Here is a 24,773-nt window from a genome sequence, read left to right as displayed (position 1 = left end):
AGTTGCCTCACCCATTCGCGATTAGAATAAACGCGGAAGTTAAATGTCAATGCAATTTTATTCCTTTATACTAAAATAATTATTTTTACACATAAACTCGATAAAAATAATATTTTAATGCTCGATAATAAAATATGCTGATAAAAATAACAAAGAATCCACAGTAACTACGGTAGTTACTGTAAAATCGGGTACATTGTCATGCAATATCAATGCAGGCTAAAGTAACGTTGGACTAATAGATGGGGTATTTAAATTTTTTTTTAAATTTCACCGAGTTGTAAGTGCACTTTTGCACTTTAAGAAGCATTGAAAAAATAGTTGTAGATGGAGGAGCAGCTGAATATTTAATAAAGAATGAGGTTTTATATTTTATTTGGTTAATATAAAATAAGAGAGCGAGGAATAGGTGGAGAGGCCAAATGGTGTGTCGCAGGAGCGTCGATCGCCCACACATGGTATAGTGAACCTTTGGAAATAATAAAAGCATATGTGCATGCTTCGGTCTATATATTTATAAAATAAACGCACGGCAGTAAAGTTATCCTTACGATTGCTATTGCAATGTCAACCTATTATCTATATTCTCTAGTGTACTGTGTATATTTCTATACATATGTACATACGGTATATAACTTTAGAAGAGTATAAAACTCAGCCTGGTTGCTATTTTACTTTAATACTCATACAACTCATATATCAAATTATTTATCGTCTTATTAATCTAGTGAATGACGAAACTCTTCGTGACATTTCATGGACACGGTGCACTCTTAATGCACATTATCTTCTATGTATTATTAAACTTTACTTTTATTTTTATTTTTTTTAGATACTTAATAAATAATTAAAAAGAAGAAAAATTTAATTACAATGCTAACAGTATTTTATTTAAATATCCCAGTTATTTATTTTCGTCTGGTTAAAAAAGTAATTGCATAAAAAATAAAAATTAATTTCCATCAAGTCTTTTGTGGTGACAAACGGGGACCCGTCGTCAAGTAGTCCCAAAGTTTCTTTATCTATAAATAAACTGAAAAATATATTTATGCAAAAACGGATGAGTATGAATTTAACAGACATCAGACAAATTTAAAATTATAAATAAATAGAGTAAATAATTAATAAAATAAATTTTAAAAAAATGCGCATTTAAAAAATTTAAAAATTAATAAGTGCATTTTTTATAAATATTATTTTTTAATTGTTTACTCTATTTATTTATAATTTTAAATTCGTCTGTCTGCTATATTTACACTCGTAAAAAACGAGATAAAATTAAACGTCGAGACCTATAAATAATAAAAAATTTTATTTTAATTTTATAGATGAATTGACCTCTGAAAAAAAAAAAATAATAAATTTCTTTGGAAGTTTAATTTAAATATATATTTTAATTACTATTGTTATTTTGTAGTTAAATGTGGATGTAATTACGCAGCTGTTAAATACTTAAAATTAATAGTCAGTTTAATATATCGATATTGGTAATCGAGATCAAGGTATGCACCGAGAAAATATAGCACAGGACAATCCGTTGGTCGTGTAAATCTTGTTGATAGTAATCGCTGGAGTAGTCGTTTTACGGCGTTGATCAATGTAACGGATCGTATAATATGCGAGTGATCGTGTTCCGCGGTTGTAACAACTTTGCGTACGTTAGTGAAGATTGTAAAAAAAATCAGTGCTGAAGAAGTGCGAGTTTGCTTCGGCCAAGTCCGGAAGAACTTGATGTACTGGTCGTTTAAAAGTAATAAAGTACAAGAAAAGTAAGAGTTGATTAGAAAAAAATAAAAAATTATATGAAATGTCATGAAATTAACTGTAGTTACTTTGATATTGATAAGATGTCTCGCAAAAAGTCGATCATTACTTGGCGATTGGGAGGCAAAAAAAAAGCCGTTTGTTTAAGATAAAAAAAAAAGTGTGTAGCATTTAAGTTGTATATTTTCTCACGTTTATGGTGGTTGATATTAATCGAAAATCAAGCATGACACTTTGTTGATCTCTGACCTTTGTTTTTGTTCATCTTTTGTTTCAAGTCACAATGTATATTCAAGTTTTATTTTTAAAATAATTCAATTTTATTGTTGGTGTTGTCGGTGACCCGAGGAAAAAGAGCCGCGAGAAAACAATAACACTGAGCTAACTCGCGAAATCGTTTAGGACCTTGAAGACGACGTGGCACGTCATGAAACACGGCTTAACATTCCAGCAGAACGGCCGATAAGTTTAGTCATCGCTTCACGCTTTCGTGACATGTACACTCTTACTCTCTTATTGTGTAAATATAAATATATATATATATATATATGTACTTGCATTTTTCTGTTACTGTTGATGGCGCGAATAAAGTTTAACAGAGGGTAGAATTTAATTTTGGAAATTGAAAAATTTTTTTTTTATTAGATTTTCAAAGAGTTTTATTTAAAGCTGGAATAAAAAAGTAATTATGCATAATTAATTGCAAATGAAAGTCTAACTATTGCGATAATTGTGACGTCACGGACAATTGGGAAAAGTGACACATGGTATTAGCGGACGTATTTCCCCGCGAGCTTATATAAATCAGCAAACTCATGATCCTTGAACTCGAATGCTCGTCGAGTTCAATGAACCCTGTCTCAGGACATTAGTGTCCTCCATATACTCTTGAGCAAATGACGTGTGAGCACACATACACAAATCTGTGTACATATATATGTACATACATTTATCTGTATCAGTATCTATATCTGTTTCCACATATACTTGAACGTACCACACATATAAAACGGCCATTTTGGATCGGTCTAGTTATACAAGTTTAGCACTGGATCCTATCTCTCAATTGCCTACATCACATCCGCCGCCGTTAGTTTCTTATCCACTTTCTTGCGATACGTATATCCAGATTCCGTTTTCTCTCTTTATATATTTGTCTCAACATCGTCTCGATCCTCGGGATTTAACAATTTAACGATTATTCACACCCACACAATGCCGTTTTATTATTTTATTTAATTTATCGATTTCACAATATCGTCTACAATATTTTTTATTATATCATTTAAAATGTCTTCTCGTTCTTATCCTTGAGCTTTTTCTATTGTCATGTCAGCAATAAAATGTGTTAGACTCAGAATGATTGACCGATCGGTTAAATTTGTAGCGTTAATTTTTATCAGCCGATATCGCCCCGTGAACGAATCCCACGGGATGTCATGGTGTGCTGTGTCTTTAGTGTGTACATCAGAGTATTATAGCTCTATAGCACCGTGAATTCCCATCAATGTACTGTACGCGAACCTCTGTGCCAAGCCAACAGCACACCGTACCCTCTATGTAACACTTGAGTGATATATTCTCCTCACAAGTTGAGCCCCTATTTATCTATCTATCGATCTGCAAATTCACATACACATATGTACATATATTTCTTTATATGCGGACACATGCACTGATTTTAGCTGCAACCGCAAACTTTTACCACCTGGTCAATCAATTCCCCCTTTCTTTCTTTTAAAATTTTCCTTTTACTTTTTATGATTTCGTTTGTTGGCACTAAAGTCAACTGGACACATGATCTTTTGACCAGACTTGGCCTTTCGCTCGTAAAATGGAGACAAGCTTAAAATGTAATATATATTATTTATTATACAATAAATAAATAAATAAATGTACATAAGATTTATTTATTTATTTATTTATATACATAAACTATCACAGCATAATTTAAAATTTTTATTTTATTATATCTGTATAGAACGTCACTTAAGAATTTAGATCTCTCAATTTGATGATAATCGAAGGGTGTTTTGCGGCGAGGCTTGTTAGCTTTTAAAGTTGTTCGACCGAGAGAATTATGAAAAATAAAAAATAATAATAAAAGAGAGACGTAAGAAAAAGAACGAGGGATAAATAAAGAAGGGCATAATCGTTTATTTCGCTTGCCGAGCTCTGGGATATGCACTACGTCAAGTTGTCAGAGCACGACCCCGCCTCAGCGTAGCCAAGATGCACTTGGGAACGTTGTAATGGGCTTACAAAGCGTAACAAACTGATGCGAGGTCAAGCAGACGACGGGCAATAAACACACGCGCCAAGATAAACTGCTTTTATATAATCTCTTTTTCGCTCTCTCTCTCTCTCCTGCTTACTCATCTCGAAACCTGGTGAAAATGTACTGAGCATCAGCTATTGCCCACGGGGATGCTTTGCTACAGAGAAATCTAGGGTTGATTTTAATGATGACAGATATTGTTAACGCATTTTACTTTCCAATGCTTTACACATCAACAAAATATTAATAATATAATTATTATTTCTCAAGATTTAATAAATATATTTATTTAATTTTACAGATGCCACAGACAGTACCAACAGCCGTTGGATTCTCACCTTCATTTGAATACACAGCATTTCAATTTGACTTGTCATTGCTACCAGATGACTACAACTCCCCCAATAATACTCACAATCAAATGACATTGAAACCCATCCAAATAAAACAGGAAGTTTTGTCACCGAGACCTGGATCACCTACGACATATCCCAGTCCTCCTTATCCCGGTTTAACTGGTGCATTGTCACCAAATTACTCACGCGAAGCATCACCCGGTTATCCCAGTAGTCCCTACTATGTACCTCAGAGTCCGCAGAGCGCACATTTGTACCCCACAAGTCCGGAACCAACAGCCACCAAGCCACCTGTTAAACGGGAAAAAAGCATCGATTTGCTTACCATTCTACAGGAATCCAGGTAATTTAATTTATTTTATTATTTAAATAAAAAATAAAATAAATAGAAGGATTTTAAATTAATGGCCAAGTAATTATTTCAGACTTTTAGCGGAAAGTCTTGGTTACAAAGAAGATTCCACAGACTGCACGGTACCTTGTACACCACCAAGGTCTGAAGAAGATATTTACAACTCTCTGGATACCGATTTCTTTCCAAAACGCGAGGAAACGAGCAATCCATTGTTGAAAGAAATTTTATTTAAAGAAGAACCAACGTCAGTAAATTCTCCTCAGTCTTCAATTAGTCATCAGTCATCAATTAGTTCACAGTTATCACCGGGACCATCGCCTGTCGAAAATGAAAATTCATCTCTCCGTAGTCTTTTATTTCCGTCGAATAACAAACAAGACTCTGCTATCAGAGATAACAGCAGCAGCAATGACAACCGGCATAAAACCGGTCTAATAATACCCAAGATAGAAATTACTGAAATTACTGACGAGGAGACTTTCACGAGTCAAAAAATAACCGCGAGTCCGCTCAATCGCGAGGATGAAATTTTCAAGGATCAAAAAAGCGACCATCAATTATTGCGCGAAGTTTTAAGAGACACGAGTTTCCAGAGGAAATATAATCTGAGACCGGTAGATTTGGGAAACGTGGGTACGGGTTTTGTTGAAGACATGGAAAATGGCGAGTGCGTTGGTGATCTCGCTCGCGAACAGATTGAACCAGTACTCAGTCTCGCCATCCAACAGTTACAGAAAGATTTCGACAATACCTGCGTCGCACTTGGAATTCATCCCGGTAAGTTTTAATATTTAATTACCACGGTTATTTAAATTATACACTAAAGATTCACCCCAATTCGGAGTTTCAATATTAAAATAAACTCTCCTTTTGAGTAAATAAGCAGTTATCCACTCCGGATTTAACCCGCATCCATTCCAAAAATTTTTTACAGTGTAAGATATTTTATAATAATTTGTCGGATGTCAAGTAAAAAATAGTCAAGTAGATAATTGGCAGGCAAAAACCGAAGGAAAAAAAAGACAAATCGTTGACCTCATTATAATGATCAGTCGAGCAGAGAAAGGTCAAAATGTTTAAGATCTAGAAAAATTATAAAATTTTTTTTACGTCTAGAATCCTAATGGGCAGTCAATTAATTATTTTGTTGATACGAATTAAGTGGTCAGTCTAGTTCAGTTTATAATGGATTCAAAAATCAAAAAAATTTTACCAAGTCACGATTTGTTGTCGAGTATTATTTTGTCCCGTTGTCTTAGAGCTTATTCTCTTGGATTCCATCTAATCAGCAGTTGAGTCTCTTATATATATATATATATATATATATATATATATATATATATATATATATATGAATATATATGCAGACAATGCAATAAAACAGTACAGAATATAATATATTATATTTCCTAGTCATTTTCTTCTTTTACCTTTAATCTATCTGTACACGACGTACTCGATCCATTTTAATCGACACGTAAGCTGGCTCGGTACGGCCGTAGGCCAGTTGTCGCTGGTACTCGGCTGCCGACACGACCGGTTTCTCACTATTCGTCTATACTATTATATTATATACAACAACTATACACACAACTTGCATGATGTCACGCCGAGGAATAAGTTATGGAGGCATCAGAGGCATGTGTCTTGCCAGGCAGTTACGAAACCTCGATGTTGCCTCGTCCCAAGGTCGTTAAGTGGCCCTGCTATTCGGCATACTAGATTTTTTTCCGGTATCTAATGTACCACCACATCTATATATAAACATAATTTCGCCTGTTTACTTTTTTATATTAAGGCTCAAAAGATCAATCGAATTTTTCTCTCTCAATTTCTATAAAAATTAATTTTCTTGTTACACATTGGAAATTTTTTAGTTTAGTCATCAGTTTACTCTCTCCGGTCTCCAATAAACGTGAATAATTATCAAAACTGGGATTAAATTTCTCTCTGATGATAATAAAAATAAAATAATATTTTTCAGAACCACGTCGCTGGAGTGCAGCAGATGTTGCTGCGTGGGTCCAATGGGCCCGAAGACAATTACAACTGCCATCAGTCCCGTTGGACAGCTTCAACATCGACGGCGAAACACTTGCATCTCTAACGGAAGAAGATTTTTGCCATCGTGCGCCTCAGGTAAATATCCGTCCATTTAACTCGTAAACCACAAACTTTAATTTTTTTTCATTATTATTGCTCTTATAAAAATACTTTTTAAATCTGATGACGTTTCAATTGAATCACAGTATTTATTTCATTCCTTTTCCGCTTTTTTTATTTTTTTTCTTTTTCATTCTTGTCGTGGCGCCATACCACGAGATTATTGCGGAACCTAACGGATCCTCTTGGTCGCCGCGGTCTCGGGCAGGGCCAGCATCAGCTACATTCAAATACATACATTCATTTATATATATACATACATAAATGTATGTATGTATAATACAAGCGTACGTGGTCTCTGACGATTGCGCGATTCGGGTGGAAAGGAAAGTCCGCGGTGAAAGTGAATTTCTGAGAAATCCACGTGCGTCGTTACTTTGGTATCTTTCCTCGTAAAACATTTACTTCGTCATATTATTTTTTATATATATATATAAAGTGATATACGTGTTAAAAGTTGCATACAGTATATTGTACGAATAGAGAGCAGGGTTTTAAATCTCGAGTTTTAAATACTGAGCGGAGGCGTTGGAATTTAACCGAGAATTTACCATCACATCAGACAGTAACATACAGACTTACAATTGGCAGTATAGTAGCGTTGTACAATCACTAGTCGATTACAGATTAAACCCACGATAGCGGTATATACTTAATGAAAGCGAATTGTTACTTTGACCTTGATCAATAGTAGTTGTAACTCAATATATATAGTAGACTTCAATCATTTATTTTTTTAATTATTAATTTTTATATTTTTTTTTACTCACTGCCTGTAATAAAAATAATTATAATTATTATCATTTCATACTCTTAACCTCGGGCGTTTTAATAATAATAAACAAGTATATATATTTAGGATTATAAATTATTTTTAGTACTTAAATCTATTTTCTTAAATAAATAATAAAATTAATTGCCCACGATTCCACGACTAAACGTTTACTTAATAAACCGCCAATGTAAATAATAACAACAAATATTATTAAATGTATATATATATATATATATATATATATTTATAAATTAAAATATATAGAGGTTTAAAATAACTAAATAGATATATAAATAATGAAAAATTTAATAAATATAAATTAAAGCGATAGACGTGATTTATCTTTAATCCTCATCTTGAGTCATCCATCACACTACGATGGATTATTTCGCAAATGCTGGATGTACAACACATGACTGGCTAATTTCAATGCTCTGTAACATTAACTTTAACTTACAGAAGATATCTTTCTCGGTTTAGTACATTAAAAAATTATTATTTTATTCTCCCTGTAGTACAATCCATCGGATAGGATCGAGTGACTTGGAACTAAAACTTATACTCTAAACTAAAGTTGTTTTACAATAACAACAGCCGCGAGTTGCGCGATCAATTGATCTAGTTGCGCGATCACGATCGAACTTATGCAGTATATATTTATATATATATTTTTATATACTATTATGGACTAATAGCATTTCGAAATATACAAGACACAAGATGTTACTTGTAATGTTCGGTTGTTAATATTAGTCGAGTGGCTTAGAATCTATGATGATGATCATCACGTCAATGTAAAAGCGTGTGGTATTAAATAAAATTCAGCTCCATGGCGTCACATGCTGAAATGTTCCTGCAGATGGGAATTTGAAATAAATGTTATTATGCATTGCTGGGATGAATCGAGGTGCGTTAAAACTCTATCAGTATGTGGTACTGCTGCTGCTGGTGATCTCTAAGACCATACATTGAATGTTAAACAGTAAGAGCAAGACGTGCGTCATCATTGTCGACGGCACGTGAGGTTCGATTCGCTTGTACTGTTGTTATTGTTATTGTTGCTGGTATTGTATGTATGTACTGACCAGGTCTCGAACATTTTATGCCAGCCGTTTAGTTGTTGACTATGCCAACCAAGTAGGTCACTCACTACACCATAGCCATCGACTGTTGCGTCGCCGCTTTCTCTTTACTTTGCGGTGTGAGCCTCATACTTGATGCCCGAGAATTAAATAAAAAAATTAAATAATAATAATAATAATAAAAAAAAAGGAAAGAAGAAAGAATGAAGAAGATAAAAAATTTTAATTCTAGCCGTAATTGCATCAGACTGTAAATAGGGGAGAGAGGGACACAATGGGGTATCCCCAAAGTTCTATAAAAAAAGTTTTTTTTTTTAAATGTTTTTTGAACATTTCAAAATTAATTTTGTAAAGATGATTGAGGATTATTTTGAATTTTTTTTTTGTTGAACTTTTTTAAAAAATTGAAAGTTTCAGTCAAAAAACGTTAGTGATTGCATTCAATTATGTGAAATATAATTTTTCTTTATGTAAATTACTTATAAGAAAATTTTATTTAATTTTCAGAAATTTTTTCACTTTTTTTAGAAAGTACTCCATTTTACCCGCCAAAAATGAAAATTTTAGTTTTAACGGCAGCTGAAAAATTCTTTTTTATTGACTTTGAATATTTAAAAAAAAAAAAAATTAACGTATTTGAGTTCCCAAAAATTTAATATTTTCCCCGTCTTACCCTCCCTCCCTTATTGTATTTATCTAAAATAAAAAGGTGTGCATTTTTTTTTTAATTTCAAGTGTGGAAGTATGTTGCACGCGCAATTAGAAATTTGGAAGGCTGCTGTCGAGGAGTCACCGAGAAATACTCTTGCAGCTTCCTGGAGTCCTGCTGGTGCTGTCCAGCCATCTCCAGTGAGTACCAGTGATTCTAATTCATCACTAAGTCCGCCCGATGCTTCCTCTTCTTCGGCCTCTTCTTGCAACATGGATTTGACAGATGGTAATTATTTTGAATTTAACTGCTGATAGATAATAATTTCTGTCTGTTTGTTGGTAAAAAAAATCTTTAATTTTGAGTTGTTTTTTTTTATGTTTGATTACAGACGAAGACGATGATGTTGCCGCGGTAACGCCAGTTAATGAAGGAGGAAAAATACGTAATGGAGGATCGCACATTCATTTGTGGCAGTTTTTAAAAGAATTACTCCAGAGTCCTGGCTTACATGGATCGTGTATACGCTGGCTGGATCGTACGAAAGGTGTTTTCAAGATCGAGGACTCGGTGCGTGTGGCGCGATTGTGGGGTAAACGTAAAAATAGACCGGCCATGAACTACGACAAGCTCAGCCGTAGTATCCGGCAGTACTACAAAAAAGGTATAATGAAGAAAACAGAACGCAGCCAGAGGTTAGTTTACCAGTTCTGTCATCCCTACAGTTTATAAATTTATTTTTAATTCCTTGTTAAATTAAATGCTCGATTGTTGTTCCGTATTTAAATATTTTTAAATGGTTTTTTTTTATAAATTAATTCGAGCGGGGGAACTGTGATCGAGAAATCGGCAAATATAAAAGGGCTTCCGGTTTTTTCTTAAATAAGAAAGGACCTCGTAAGAAAATTGTGTGATTGTAATATAATAATAATAATATAACGTCAATTGTATCAATGATTTTTATAAATTTTATCGACTAATATTACTAATATTTTTAATTTTATAAATTTTAAAAGTTTTACGTCCTTTTTATTTTTATTACTAACATTTAATAATGAATCTGCTGTGGTTACGTAATATATTTATTTATTAAATAATTAACTGAAATATGAGTGATCACAGATGAGTAATTTTAAACCATATCCTTATTATTATTTCAAATATTATAAATCATTACGTGTTACTTAATTTTTCGCGATTGAATAATATTAGTTATTAGTATAAAACGAGGCAAGTTTGTATATAAATATACTTATAATTTTATTTATATAAAAAAAAAGAACAAAAAAAAAAGATAGAATTATTTCTTTTATTCGTCTTTATTTTATAATATTTTTCCGTTATCTTAAGAAACTTTTTTGCACTTACTTGCAAATTATTTTATCTGTTTGCTGGACCTTGCCAACTTTAAACTCGATGCTAATTTTTTTTGTGTACAGTGTACTAAAAAAGACGGTAACAAAATACTCAAGATGACTAAAAAGAGCGGAGTGATTGTCATTGCCATGATGTAGGGAAGAATAGAGTATGTGAGCACGTGGAAATATTTTGAAAGACAAAAATTTTCCTAAGACTAGAAAAAATTTTTTGGCGCGAAAATTTTTTCTGGCTCCAATAAAATTTTTCTTGCTTCGGAAATCTTTCGTTCTCAATTTTTGATGCAAAAAAATTTTTTAGGACGAGTAAGAATTTTCGCGCCAAGAAATTATTTTTTTTCTGTGTAATTACGATAGAATTTTTTAGCCAGAGTTTTATTTTTTTTTCATTAAAAATTATTTTTAAAAAATAATAGGAAATTTTTTCAAAATAAATAAAATCAAAATGTGTACGGCAATTAAAGTCTACAAAAATAATTAAAACCCAGGTACTCCATGCTCCGCTTCCCTACATATGTCAAACAGCGATTTTTAGTCTCACTTCTATAATTTTTTACGGATTTATTATTTATAAAGTAAAAAAATCCTAGGGATAATAAATAAACTCAAATAACTCAGGTGAGTTATTTACTTATAAAAATAAAATATTATTATTTATTATTAATCATTTGCCGCTTTAACCAGCGACACTCGGGATTTTGGTACATCCATTAATATAAATAAATAAATATATATATAACAATAAATAGGGGAGATCGGGGCACGACGGTCGCCCTAAGCCGCTAATAATTTTCTGTAGCTTTTGAACATCGGGTCCAAATTTTTGTGATCTACCTCGAAGAATTCATCATAATTAAAAAAAAAAAATTCTTAGGAGCAACGACGGGTCCCCTTTAAAAAATGATGAAATAACAGTAAAAGAAACTCAGAGAATCTGACTAGATCTAAGTCTGCAATCATATGTCTGATGCATAAATAAATTATTGGAATTTTACTTCCTGATGACTGTCAGTGAATTTCTTAAATTATTATATTTTTTATAATAATTAAAGTGTTTTAATCAATAATTGGGCAGTCATATCTCCGGAATCGGGCCCGTGGTATTTTCGTAGCAATGCACAAAAATGTCAGGTACCCGATTTTGCCCTTTTTCTGAGACATGACTCCTCAATTATTTTCGAAGCAATAATTATTATAGAAAATTGGCCTTTAAAGGCCAAGTCGCCGCATCCTCAGTTATTATGTAATTTTTTTTTAATTGTTAGGGGGGTCTGTCGTGCCCCAGGTATTTCGTATCGCTTGAAAACTTGGTAAATATATCAATCTCATGAAAATATGACAGTGGCAGAAAAAAATTTTTTTTTTGAAAATTTTTGAGAGGCTTCGTTGTGCCCCGGTCTCCCTTACATGGAATTTAGATTTTAAAAATTGCAATTTAATTTATTTATATGCTTTAAATAAAAGTTATAGATATAAGCTATTTCTTCAGTTTCAATTTTCATGCCTACTTTTATCGTAATTGACATTTTAAAATAATTATTAGTTTGTATATAGAGTTGGGATCTATGTTTACTTTAAATAAACATTTATACGTATATTTTACGTGTTTAATAATTACCATGATAAAGATCTCATGCACTGTGAGAAAATTTGCATATATATATGTATATATATATGTATATACGTGTGTATCATTTTGCATTGGCAATACGTGACCTGTTTTAAGCGCGTGATTCACGATGTACCAACGAAAAACAGGCTCTATATCCATGTTAAACCCAATGAAAATGTCGAATTCCGTGTATATACATACATGTAGATATATATACGGCTTGACAGTAGATTTATGAGAATTTTAAAAGGTCGCAATCGTATTCTTTGTTTAATCATGTAAAGTTTATGAATTAAAATTCTTAAATAACTTTTTTTATTTATTTATTTTTTTTTTTTTTTTGCATGTAACCACACAAATATTGTAATTACTGCTGATTAATTCACACCGTTAAATATTTCTCACAGTGCAAGATAAATTATTATTTACAATTATTTATATATTTCTATAATTTATTATTTGTTCTTTTTTTTTTTTCTATGATAGTAAAAGAAAAAAAATGATAATAATGATAATGATAATAAAGCTATATTATGTATTATAAAAATTGAAAACGCTCAAGGGAAAATTGAAAATAATCGAGTGCCTGAATTTAAAATAAATGTATAGTAATTACATTACTAATAATCTATTTATTTTTTTAAATATATTTTTAAATAAATAAATATTTGATGATTTTTTGTTGCAATAAATTTTGAAATTTTTGTTTAAGAAAACGCGGGCTAAAATAAATTTATAAATTTTTTTTTATTCTAAATACAATGAAACGGCAAAACATTGGGGTAATATGACCAGTTCGAGCTTGACAGCAAAAAATTTAATAAAAAAATTGTTTTTTTTTTTTTCTATAGTAGTTCATTTTACCCCACAGTTTTGTCCAGAATGTTTTTTTTTTATTAAAAATTAAGTCCCCATTGCCCAGATTTTTTTTTTTACCATAAACAAACAATAAAAAAATAAAAATTTGTTTTTCTAAAGCAATGTCTATTTTGTCGCGAGTATTTTTTGCTAAAAATAATTTTAAAAATCTTAAGAATTGTAACAAAAAATCATCGAAAAACATAAGTTTTAAATGTTAAATAAAAATAACGATAAAAATTTCGACTAAAATGCCAAATTGTAATTAATTAATAAATTTAAATAAATAAATGAATAAATAAACGTATTAATTGACAATTTGTTCATATAATTAATTAGAATTGTGAGTTAAGTAGTGAGAGCCATACAGTTTCATAAAGGTATATATTGTTCAGTACTAAAACTCTCTTAACTAAAACGATTTGCGACTGAATCAACGCGTTCACATAATGGCATCGTAAACTGACCGAGCTAGAATATGTAGTACTTATTGTACTTATATTATGTATATATATATATGTATGTAGAAGATGGGTAATGTAATGTTTACCCATCCCATTATCCGTATATATATATATATATATATATTTTCTATCTTTACAACTCATAGTTTAATCACGGGCGCGGTCTGAAACAAATTTATACAGTCTCAAACTTCTAGAAATCCCTTTTTTCTTTTATCTCGTTCATTAAAATCTCAAATAAATACAATCGAGTCGCGTTATAAGTCCGCTTAGTGTCTCTCTCATATTAACGCGAGTCTGGTTAAAAAAAAAAAGATACAAGCCGGACATAACGCGATTCGCCTGTATATAAATAACAAGCAACCACCAGTTATTCCTACATGATGTTCCAGAGTGTGATTAAAATTATTAAATATACTGTACATGTAATTATGAAAAAAATTTTTAGGATTTACTAAAAGTTTCTTATCTCTAATTGACAATAGAAAAATCAGTATTTAATCAATTATTGTTGAAAAAATTTTGTAGGTAATTTTTGAATATCAATAAGAAAAATAATTGTCTTCCCGCGCGAAATTTGAATTTGTTTAAAAGTATTTTGAGAACTTATTGAATTAACAATTATATACAAAGAATTGAAGCGATTAAAGGCATAAAATAAGATCATTTTAATTGATTTTTAATAGAGGTATCATCTTATTAATAAAAAAATTAATTATGTCAATTAATAAAATATTGTTTTATTTATTTATTTATTTATTATTGTTTTTTTTTTATGGTGCTTGAGATCTAAGAGAGCTAATAATTTAAAAGGTACTACAAATTCGTGGCAAAGTGTCCATTAACATTTATGGTGGTCATGTAAAATGCGCAGACACAAATAACTAGTACATGTACTTAAAACATAACAGAGTTAATTACGTATGGTTACTTGCTCAATATCAAGGTCACAATCAGCAAATACTTGCCTGTATTTATGTATTTATTATTATTAACTATGTATTTATATTAACACTAAAAATTATAATAAATATTAATTGAGCAAAAAAATAATTTTTTTAAATTAATTCAAAGTTTATTTTTTTTTTTTTAATTTTTTTTTACTTTAAGTTTCTGAAAGAAAAAATAAATTTTTTTTTATTCGAAATGAGATCAAAAAAAAAAATATATATTTTATCTTTTAGATTAAAAATAATAAGATTCCAAAGTAAGTCTACTTAATAAAATAAATTGCGCAGTCATGACAAATATTAATCAACTAGTGTAAATTTACAGATTTATAATAATTGGTAAGAGTGTAAAATATAATACTACAATTTAATACAATTTACAATTACAGTTTATTATGTGTAATAATAAAAATAATGTTAAATATGTAAACATAAGAATGTAAAATAATTATTTTGTCAACTATAAAAAAAAGAAAAAAAAAACGAGCGTATTTTTAAAAGTAAAGTAAAAAATAAAAATTGTATAAATTATTATTATTTTTTATTTATATACATTAAAATTTAAATAATAAATCCCTTCCCTGAATCCTAAACGTTTTTACCAAGTGGATGACAATTAACTTAAGAATAAAATAGTTGGTAATAGAGTCTGTAAGTGAAAGTTGGTTTAATCTCTCTCTTTCTCCTTTTTTCAACATTATTCCAGATAAATTAAAATGAATCATACATTTATATTCTCCAAGCCATTACACACAAGTAATAGAAACTTACAAAACACGTGTGTGATTAGACTTTTACGTTAAAAATGTTGTCATGCTCTCTTTCGTAAAGTAGATGGAAGGATTTGCGTACGTTTATTGTCTCTTGGTATCGCGTAATCCAAGTTTATATTTTTAACAATAGGTTTAATGTTGCCTGTATAAATGCTCAGATGTAAACATATATATATGTATATACATAGAAAATAAAAGTTCTTATTCATGCGCTCACAAGTTAACTTTAGGTAACAATAAAGTTTTGTTTGTGAGTGGATATGTACAAAGGAGAAAAGATAAAGGGAAAGAGTACATGGGTAGACGGGTCGTAAATTAAAAGTAGCGGGTCGCGATCGGGAGGAAAAATCGCGTAGTGAAGGCTCTCGGCGGCATTGCAATTTGAGGTGAAGGAATAGAGCGAGACGATATGATAAATATTTATTAACTTTTATTGTTTTTGTTGGTTAAGCTGAGCCAAGTCGATAGCCAAAAAGGGTTTGGTGCAAGAGATAGAGATACTGATTGTGATTGAGAGACGCTTGGGATAGAGGGCGCTTTATTATAGATACAATGCGCTTATGGACATTGGATAAACCCTTTTGAATCAGATTTCTACTTGAGGATGCGGAATGGACTGTGAGGTTTGTGGTTCGTCGGGCAACAAGGGATGAGTTTAATATTTAATATATATTTATATTTATATGGCGGAGTTTATAAGGAGTAAAGAGTAAAGATCATTGCAAGGGACCGGTTGATTTGCACGAGAGTCTATAACTTGAGTTGTGGGCGGCTCTTCACTGATTTACGAGGTTTTAATCGTACAATTAATCTAACACCTTGTTGCAACAACACCTCGACCGTGAAGTAAACCAAGTGGAGATGATAAAATGAAATATAAAAATGATAATGAGCTGGATAAAAATGGAGACGGTTTATCCGAAGGGATAAATACTTTTATATATGTATATGTATGTGCATGGATGGATATACATTGTGATGAAGAGTAGTAAAGTCTCAAGTTATGGATGACTGAAGATATATATACAGACCCTCTGTCGATTATTATATTATACCTCGAGTAGTTCATTTCGCTCATTTCATCGGATAACTCATGGATGCCGTATTATAGATCATTTGTTATTATATTTTGTTATGCCGTTCTTCACAACAAACCTCTGGTAAATTGCGCCTTTTTTTTAAACATGGAAATAGATATAAAACTTTCTTTGTAATATTTATTTATGATGTACCTAAAGGTTGGAAAATTTTTATCGCAACGAAAATGAAAAAAATTTATGTATTTTGACTTTAAAACTCGACTTTAAGGGTAATCAGGGGTGGCCTACAATTTTCCGCTGTATGAAAGATTTTAAAAATCTAGATCCAATAGATTTTTTAATATTCATTTCATTTTTTATTTTTGTTCCGCGAAAAATGTTCCGATCTTCAGGTACATTATTTATAAATATATAAAAAATATATATTAATTCATAGTTATCACATTTTAATTTTTAAATGTTTCAATTAAGTTATGAAACGAATATATATATATATATATATATATATATATATATATATATATATTTATATATTTGTTAGCAATAGTATTTTTAAAATTAGAAACTACTATAAGTCTATTATGAGAATAATAAAAATTAATGTATGAATATATTTCTATATACATATATATGTATATAAAAGAGAATAATAGTGGTAATAAAAGCTAGGAGTAATATAAGTAAGGAGAAGAGAAAGATCGTGTATATATATATGAGTACATGGAAAGGTAGAGTCGAAAGGTCGAGTCATTAATGATACGGATAAAGGGCGAGGCGAGGCGCGAATACCGTCGTCGGCGGGTATACGCGCGAAGCCGGCCCTGAAGTTGCCGATATAAATCCGAAGGTTAACGGGTACGCTCGAATTATGGAAACCAAAGATAAAAGGTAATCGCCGGGGGCTTAAGCAACGACCAGGACTATACCGATGCTGAACCTTCCCCACTTTGCACACACGATAAATCCTTTGAATTTTTATCAGACATTATTACCCCCATCAATACAACCCGCCGTTATTTAACCGATTACTCTAATTAAGTGATGTCGCCTAATCGTCCAAGACGACGTTACCCAAGTTGATACTCAACTTTTAATCTCAGACAATGATGCAAATAAAAATGAACGGGGTACAAGCGATTAAATTAATTAGCAACCTTATAAACAATCGATTGGACGATACGGGAAAGGGTGAAGTTTTAGTAAAAATGATAAAAAATAAATACGCGAGAACTTTATCACATTTTGTGTGCGCAGTTGATTGGAGAGAAATTTTTCTGTCTACTGGCTGTGGTCTACTCGTTGCTTGCGTTTGGCTTAACTCGGTTGGTACAGGTATAGGTGTAGGTATTGTCTACGGTACAACTACGGAAAACAAGTAAAGGCACCCCCGCAAGAATGATCGCGCGTGCTCGCCTGTTGGACCAAGGACAACAACATTCTCTGCAAAACTAATTGCCAAGTAAATATATAGTATACACACATTTGTAAATACATATAAGTATATATGTATATATATATTGAACACACAGAGATGGAATTTATTGCTAAGTCTTTGTGCTAAAAACAGAATGAACCTTAATGGTGTCCTGGATATAATGTGTTATTTATTAACTTTCATTATCAATTGCGGCTAATTCGTTAAAGATTCCCAATTAAATTAATGCCAGAAACCCTTTATTTACAGCGAGTAAATAATTAAGTAAAGTTAAAAAAAAAGTAAAATTTTAAATGATACTGAAGTTAGTCGACGTCTAATAATTTTTTTATTTTTTTCAAAAGGATAAATTACAAAAAAAAATATTTTAAAAAATTGCACTGATAGTTTTTTAAATTTTATACATCTGCATTTTTTTTTTTTTTTAATTAAGTTGTTGAAATAAATCCGAAAATTATTAATTGTCTACTGACTTCGGGATGATAATTTAAAAAATATAATTAAAAATGAAAATAATATTTGTTGAGCGAAATTTGATATTAAAAATTATTAAAAGTAGCTTAAGGCGTTGTCGGTATATATAATATGAAAGTGGATAAAATATTGAGGTGCAAAGGATCTGAGAATTTAGTGTTTTTAAAAATATTTTTATAAAACGTAGTAAACAGAGTCGGGGGTCGATTGACGCGGCCTGCGGTGCCGCTTGGGTACAAACGTTGTAATCTATCGGTCCTCAAGACTATAGTCAGTGCAGCAAGTATTTTCCGCGAATGGTAAGAAAGGAGATAAATAAAGTTAATAAAAATATTATTTATAAAAAAAAATAGCATAGTGGAGAAAATGAAATTGAAATTACAGTGGTTGGGACACGACCGCCGTGGATAATGGCCAGTAATGATGCTCTTTCTTTTATATCTTTACCTATCAAATCCCTCATTTGCTGGTAGTTTTATCATTTTTCACTGATAATATATACTACTATTTCATATCTACTCATATATATCCTTCTCTTGTTTCTTTACATTGTTAAAACGAGATTAAAATATCTATCGTCTTGTTAAATCACCGATTCAACCGGATAACTCATGACCGTTAATTTTGTTTAAGTTATATACTTATTTTATCCATATGCTCTTATTCAGAGATTATTTTATTCAAATTTATTGTTATTATTATTATTATTATTATTATTATTATTATTATTATTATTATTATTATTATTATTATTATAATATACAAAACAATAACAAGCTCCGCGTTATGAATATTGCAGAACAGTGATGATTGATGATAAATTATACTCAAAATCACATAGACATATTTCAAAAATTACAAAACCGTGAAATGTGAGTAGCCTTCTGCCCGATTTTTTTAACTTGTGGTTATCTTACGATTGAAGTTATCCTTTGGTTAACTTAAGTTAACTGGAGATTTATTTTTCTTCACACTAATTTCAGAACAGACCATTTAACTCGTTTATCGTAGATACAATAAAGAATACTATTGGAATATTAACATACGTACATACCTTAAATTTTGGTCTATAGGAGCCCTATATATAGTATACTAGGTAATCCTTCGCTCTGTTGAAAACAAGCGTTGAAACTTTAAACTCGAAAAAAGTTTATCTGCCGAATACCAAACTCTAGATTATCTCTTTCATGAAAAAATCAGCCATCACGGCTGAACAAATATACGAGAGTCGATTTGAATCGTTTATCTGAGAAACCCCATAAGCCATGTTTTTTCGAAATTGGGTTTTTTGCATTTTTTGGTTCTTTGAATGTCCCCCCATAGAAATTAATAAAAGTATCCATCAAATAATTGTTTAAAAAACAATTAATGGGGTGACAGGAATTTCATTTCATTGAGAAACCCCATAAGTCATGTTTTTTCGAAATTGGGTTTTTTGCATTTTTTGGTTCTTTGGATGTCCCCCATGGAAATAATTTTTTCTTTTTTATTTAAAATTCGCGCTTTTTTTGGAGAATAAAAAATAATATGACTAATTAAAGTACTTAAATTAATTTTTGTTTTTTGTAATTTCTGAGTTTCAGAGTTTAAATACTTATTATATACTCCATTTTATCAGTCTAATAAATTAATTAAGTGGAAAAAATAAAAGAAACAATGATTTTATAACTTTTTCTTCCGTTTGGTTGAGAAACCCTATAAATCAAACAACTTGAAATAATTTTTTTAAGTAGTTTCAATTAAAAAAATTGAATTTTTCTTGTTTGAATATTTTTCAGAGACGGTAATATTATTCTCTCCAATTATTTATTTATTATTTCAATGGCAAGTTTTTCCAAATAAAATTTTTTTTGTGTTTCCTGAGACATTTTGTTTTCTTGACTTATGGGGTTTCTCAAATAAACGATTCATTTAATGTAAGCACTAATTAAAAGAAACGATTTGAAACGACTAAAAATGATTCAAAACAATACAAAACCAATTAATTTTAATACCATATATATATATATATATATATATGTATATATATTCATTATTGAGTAAATCGTTTTGTTTAATCATAGGAAGAGACACTACGCTGAATGTCCATCAGACAAAGTCTAAAATATATTAGATTAGTATTAATTTATGGTAATAAATAAACTCACGCCAATGTATCTATAAAATCATATAAAATTTAATGTTGAGATCAATAGTTATTATACATGGAATGAATCAATGATAAAAATTAATCGCACTCGAACACATTTACTAAAAAAAGAACAAACGTACAGAGGCTTTCAATAGTATAATGAATTGTCTAATACAATCAGATTAGAAGAAACACTCCAGGGTTTCAAGAGATTGTTGAAAACTTACATTAAATCATGTAATTACTGTTCTAAATATATATTAGATATGTAAATAGTACTATGCATGAAATAGCAATGATTCACGACCAACAAATAAATTGTTATTATTGTTGTTATTTTTATCTGGCACGCGTTGAAGATAATAAGTGTTGAGTTTAAATTGTCTATAAAAGGGCGACAAAAATAGTTTTCTATAATGTTAAACAGAGTGGGATCGGTATCATCGTGCAGCTGCCAGGGATTCTCGACATACGAATGCGAACATAAATCCAAATTAGCGGCAACATATCGCTTGCGAACAACCGCACAGATCGATCGGATGTATCTCTGAGAGTATTTTCATGACTTTCCACCGTAACACCTTTAGAAGAGATTTTAAATCGTATGTGAGACTGTCAATACAATCGTATCCACCTGTATATTATTATAAATATAAATATAATACAATGCTGTATGCTGGGTAAGTATGCCCAGAAATGAGAATAGATCGAATATTTGCAGCTCTATATGGATAACTTCGGACTTGATCTCTAAAGCTGTGCCTGTGGAACGCATCAATATTTCATAGTTAGTATATTGAAATTTTCAATAATTTTGCACCTTTTTGTTGCTTATAATTTACTATTCTAACGTATATTAAATTTATTCATCAGAGCCTTCATGGAAAAAAACTTATCGTAACCTGAAGATAAGAGAACTCACGGTAACAAACTTCTGTCTTAATATATGAATAATGAACGATTCGTTATGATAACGATGATTTTAAAACTCTACACTGTGAAAAATTTCTATTAAATTTTACTGTGGGTGCATTGTAACCCCGGACCATAAGGAAACTGGTACAAAATTTACAAGTGTCCCATAGTAAACGGTATGCGCAGACGACACAATTGGGACCTATGCGCATACGTTTACTATGGGACACTTAGAAATTTTGTACCAGTTTTCTTATGGTCCGGTGTTGCAATGCGCCCATAGTAAAATTTGTTGGAAATTTTTCAGTGTAGAAAAATTGTTTGTTGCACTTAGCCATAATTTGAAATTGCGAAAAAACTGTTGTATTACAGTGAAAAAATTGTTTTATTAAATTAATAAGAGAATTTGGAGCACTGACAAAATTTTTGTACTCATAAGCTACAATTACTTACGGTAGCAAATTAGCATATGTCCTCATTGTCGACGGCAACAGCTTTGCTGCTAAGACTCAACGGCTTTCCTTACTTGCTAATATAATTGTTCTAGAACAGAGGAGTGAATTAAACGCACCTGAGCAGTAGTAGCCATATAACTTCATTTTTACTATTTTTTCTAAGGATAATGTGGCCGGAATCGGAATTTCGGCTCATTTTTGTCCATTTTTAAGGCCAATAGCTCCCTTGCTCAGACTTCACGGCTTCCCTCAATTGCTGTAATCATTTTTATTGTGCAGGGGGTCGTCCCGAACGCGCCCTATAGTTTCATTTTTATTATTTTTTTCTTATGGCTAAATCTCCAGAATTAGTTGCCTGCTGTAAACTAAGATAATATTGCTATGATGAATATCATCCGTTTTCGCAAACAATCGACTACTTAATTACGAGATTTCTTTTACAACTTGACGTAAACTTGTTGCTAAAACTTGACGCCAACATTCCCTCAATATCCAGACTTTCTGGTGAGAAAATCAGGGCCAATTAGTTGCCATCAAGTTAATGACAACTTCAGCCTTTGTAACTGTTAACTACAAATTGCTGCCAATTTCCCAAGAATCTTGGCAACTCTTTTCTGCCAAAACCTGTCACTAATTTTTTGGGAAAATTGAAGGCAACTTGTCGCCAATGGTTGAATATTCGAATTTTACTTTCAACTTGACAGCACATATGACCGAAACCGTTTCTCTCTGCGACTTAATTCCAGGAACTCGTGATTACTTGGGATATTTTCGCTTACTGTTAATTTTTCGTGACCCCTATGTTATTGACTGATAATAAAAATGAATTGCAGGTCACTGATTTTTATCACGATTGGCTGGCACACTGGTTGGTAAAATGCAATCGACTTTGCGATTTCAAAATTTCTTCTATTCAATGAAGGTGTAAATGACAAGATTCAATGACCTGTCCTTAATAGCCAGAGTTTCTGATCAGAAAGTTGGTGCACATGAGTTGCAACCAACTTGTTAGCAATTTGGCGACAGGTTGCGGCCAACTTGGCCATCAGGGTGTTGTTTATTTTTGTTATCGATAAAGTAGGGGTCACGGAAGATTAACAACATGTGAAAATATTAACTGGGAATTTACTTACAGTTGGTAATATAAATTTCTAAGTACTTATCCCGATAGCCAACCTAACCGTAAGTTAACTTCAAGCTACAGTCATTCTGAAGTCAACTTAAAGTAAATTATTGGAGAGCAAGTAGTTACCTTTAAGTTGATAGTAAATTGTCTGTAAACTTGAATTAAATTTGACTAGAAGTCTTACTGTCAGACAATGACGTTAAGTTGATTGAAAGTTTCACTTCAAATTGACGGCAAATTCTTCTGTTAAATTACATTCAGAGATGACAGCCGTAGATTTGCATCAACTTGCACGCAAATATTATCTAGCCGAGGCTTACCAGAAATTTGTCGTTAAATTAGGCGAAAATTTTTCACTGCAGAACTAGCTAAGCAATTGTATTTAGAATGTAGCTATCAGGGTAGTAGATGAAAATTTTTGTTGATAAAAGGAAATTTTAAAAAAACGGCAATTAACTTGCAAAGACAAAAATACGTAAAAAAAAAAAAAAAAATAATAATAATAAAATAAAATCCAAAGGTTCTATTTTTCCAGGAATTACAACCCTCGACAATTTGAATTTTGTTATTCACATAGTAAAACGGAAGTGAATGATTCGAGGTAGTGAGTGATTTCCGGTGTTTAGTCTTTGTTTGGGGTAAAGGAAAAAAAAACAAACTAAAAATTGTTGATAAAACATATGTACGTTATCGGAAGAAAAATAAAAAATCCATCGTAGTTTTGATTTCCCTGGGCGAGGAAATTCGTGGATTGTTCGCTCCAACGGGCAATGCTCTCCCTTTTTATCATTTATTTTTCTATCCTCTCACTCCTCTCACTCATGCTCAGTCACTGCTCTCTACAGCTCTTTGTTCCTCAACACACTAGACTTTAACTCTTGACTCCCCAACAGTTTCCACCACCTTCGCTCACTTTTTTCCAGCTTTTCCTTTCTCCAGACTTTTACACTCTCACAAGCACACTTGCAACTTCTTCTCAACGTTAACTTCAATCTCGATGAGAGCACTTACAATCATTCACTATTTCATACCAACCAAAACATACATATTCAGTTTTTACTCGAAAAAACTTTATTTCCAGCAATTATATTTGTTTTATAATTATCGGCTGTTATTGTAAACACTAAAAATCATTTATGTAAAATTTAATCATGTAATTTATTGGCATGATAAAAAAGTATACTAATTAAGTTATCTGACCATCCCTAAAAAAATAAATGCCAGGAAAACTACGTCGTAGCGAACCTTTGTCTGATGAATCGATCTTGCTGAGGGTAACAGCGCGTAAAACCCGTGACTCATGCTCCATACCCCTTGCACAGAATTACGTCGGAATAATAGACGTGCTAAAAATTTACTTCTTTCCCTCTATTCAACTTAAAATCATTTTATCTTTACATATAATAAATACTAAATTAACTAACACTAAAAATCTCTCCCAAAAATAATTTTTCATTTAAACCTAAACAATTTAAATTTATAACGGGTCGTCGAGAACAAAACTAAACGTACGGTAATGAAACGACTGAAATTACAAGAAAAATTTTCCCACATCCTCTAGATTAGGCTTATAACGGGCAGCCGACTGTAATAGCAAGCTCTTAATTGTTACTTTAAAACTAATAACCGGTTGGTTAAAAACTTAACCATTAACTATTAGCAAGACTACTTTAACCCTTAATATACCACGCAATTAATCAACAGATTAAGCGTTAAACGCGTATCCAACTCTATATATCCTA

The 24,773-nt window shown here is 31.2% G+C and overlaps 1 protein-coding gene across 1 annotated transcript in view; it reads left to right on the top strand.

The window, feature by feature from the left end:
• The window catches only part of LOC103580133 (DNA-binding protein D-ETS-4), a 28,144-nt gene extending 15,471 nt beyond the window's left edge, over nt 1-12,673 (top strand). Inside the window, exons 2-6 of the mRNA XM_008561784.2 lie at nt 4,344-4,741; nt 4,824-5,530; nt 6,738-6,892; nt 9,509-9,710; nt 9,814-12,673. Of these exons, the coding sequence (XP_008560006.1) occupies nt 4,344-4,741; nt 4,824-5,530; nt 6,738-6,892; nt 9,509-9,710; nt 9,814-10,154 (1,803 nt within the window). The 3' untranslated portion in view covers nt 10,155-12,673. The remainder of the gene's footprint in view (nt 1-4,343; nt 4,742-4,823; nt 5,531-6,737; nt 6,893-9,508; nt 9,711-9,813) is intronic.
• Nucleotides 12,674-24,773: the final 12,100 nt, after the last annotated feature.

This window comes from Microplitis demolitor, chromosome 1, assembly GCF_026212275.2.
Source record: "Microplitis demolitor isolate Queensland-Clemson2020A chromosome 1, iyMicDemo2.1a, whole genome shotgun sequence".
In the NCBI taxonomy this organism is placed as follows: Eukaryota; Metazoa; Arthropoda; class Insecta; order Hymenoptera; family Braconidae; genus Microplitis; species Microplitis demolitor.
The sequence above is the reverse complement of the archived record's forward strand: the minus strand, read 5'-3'. Positions and strand labels throughout refer to the sequence as shown.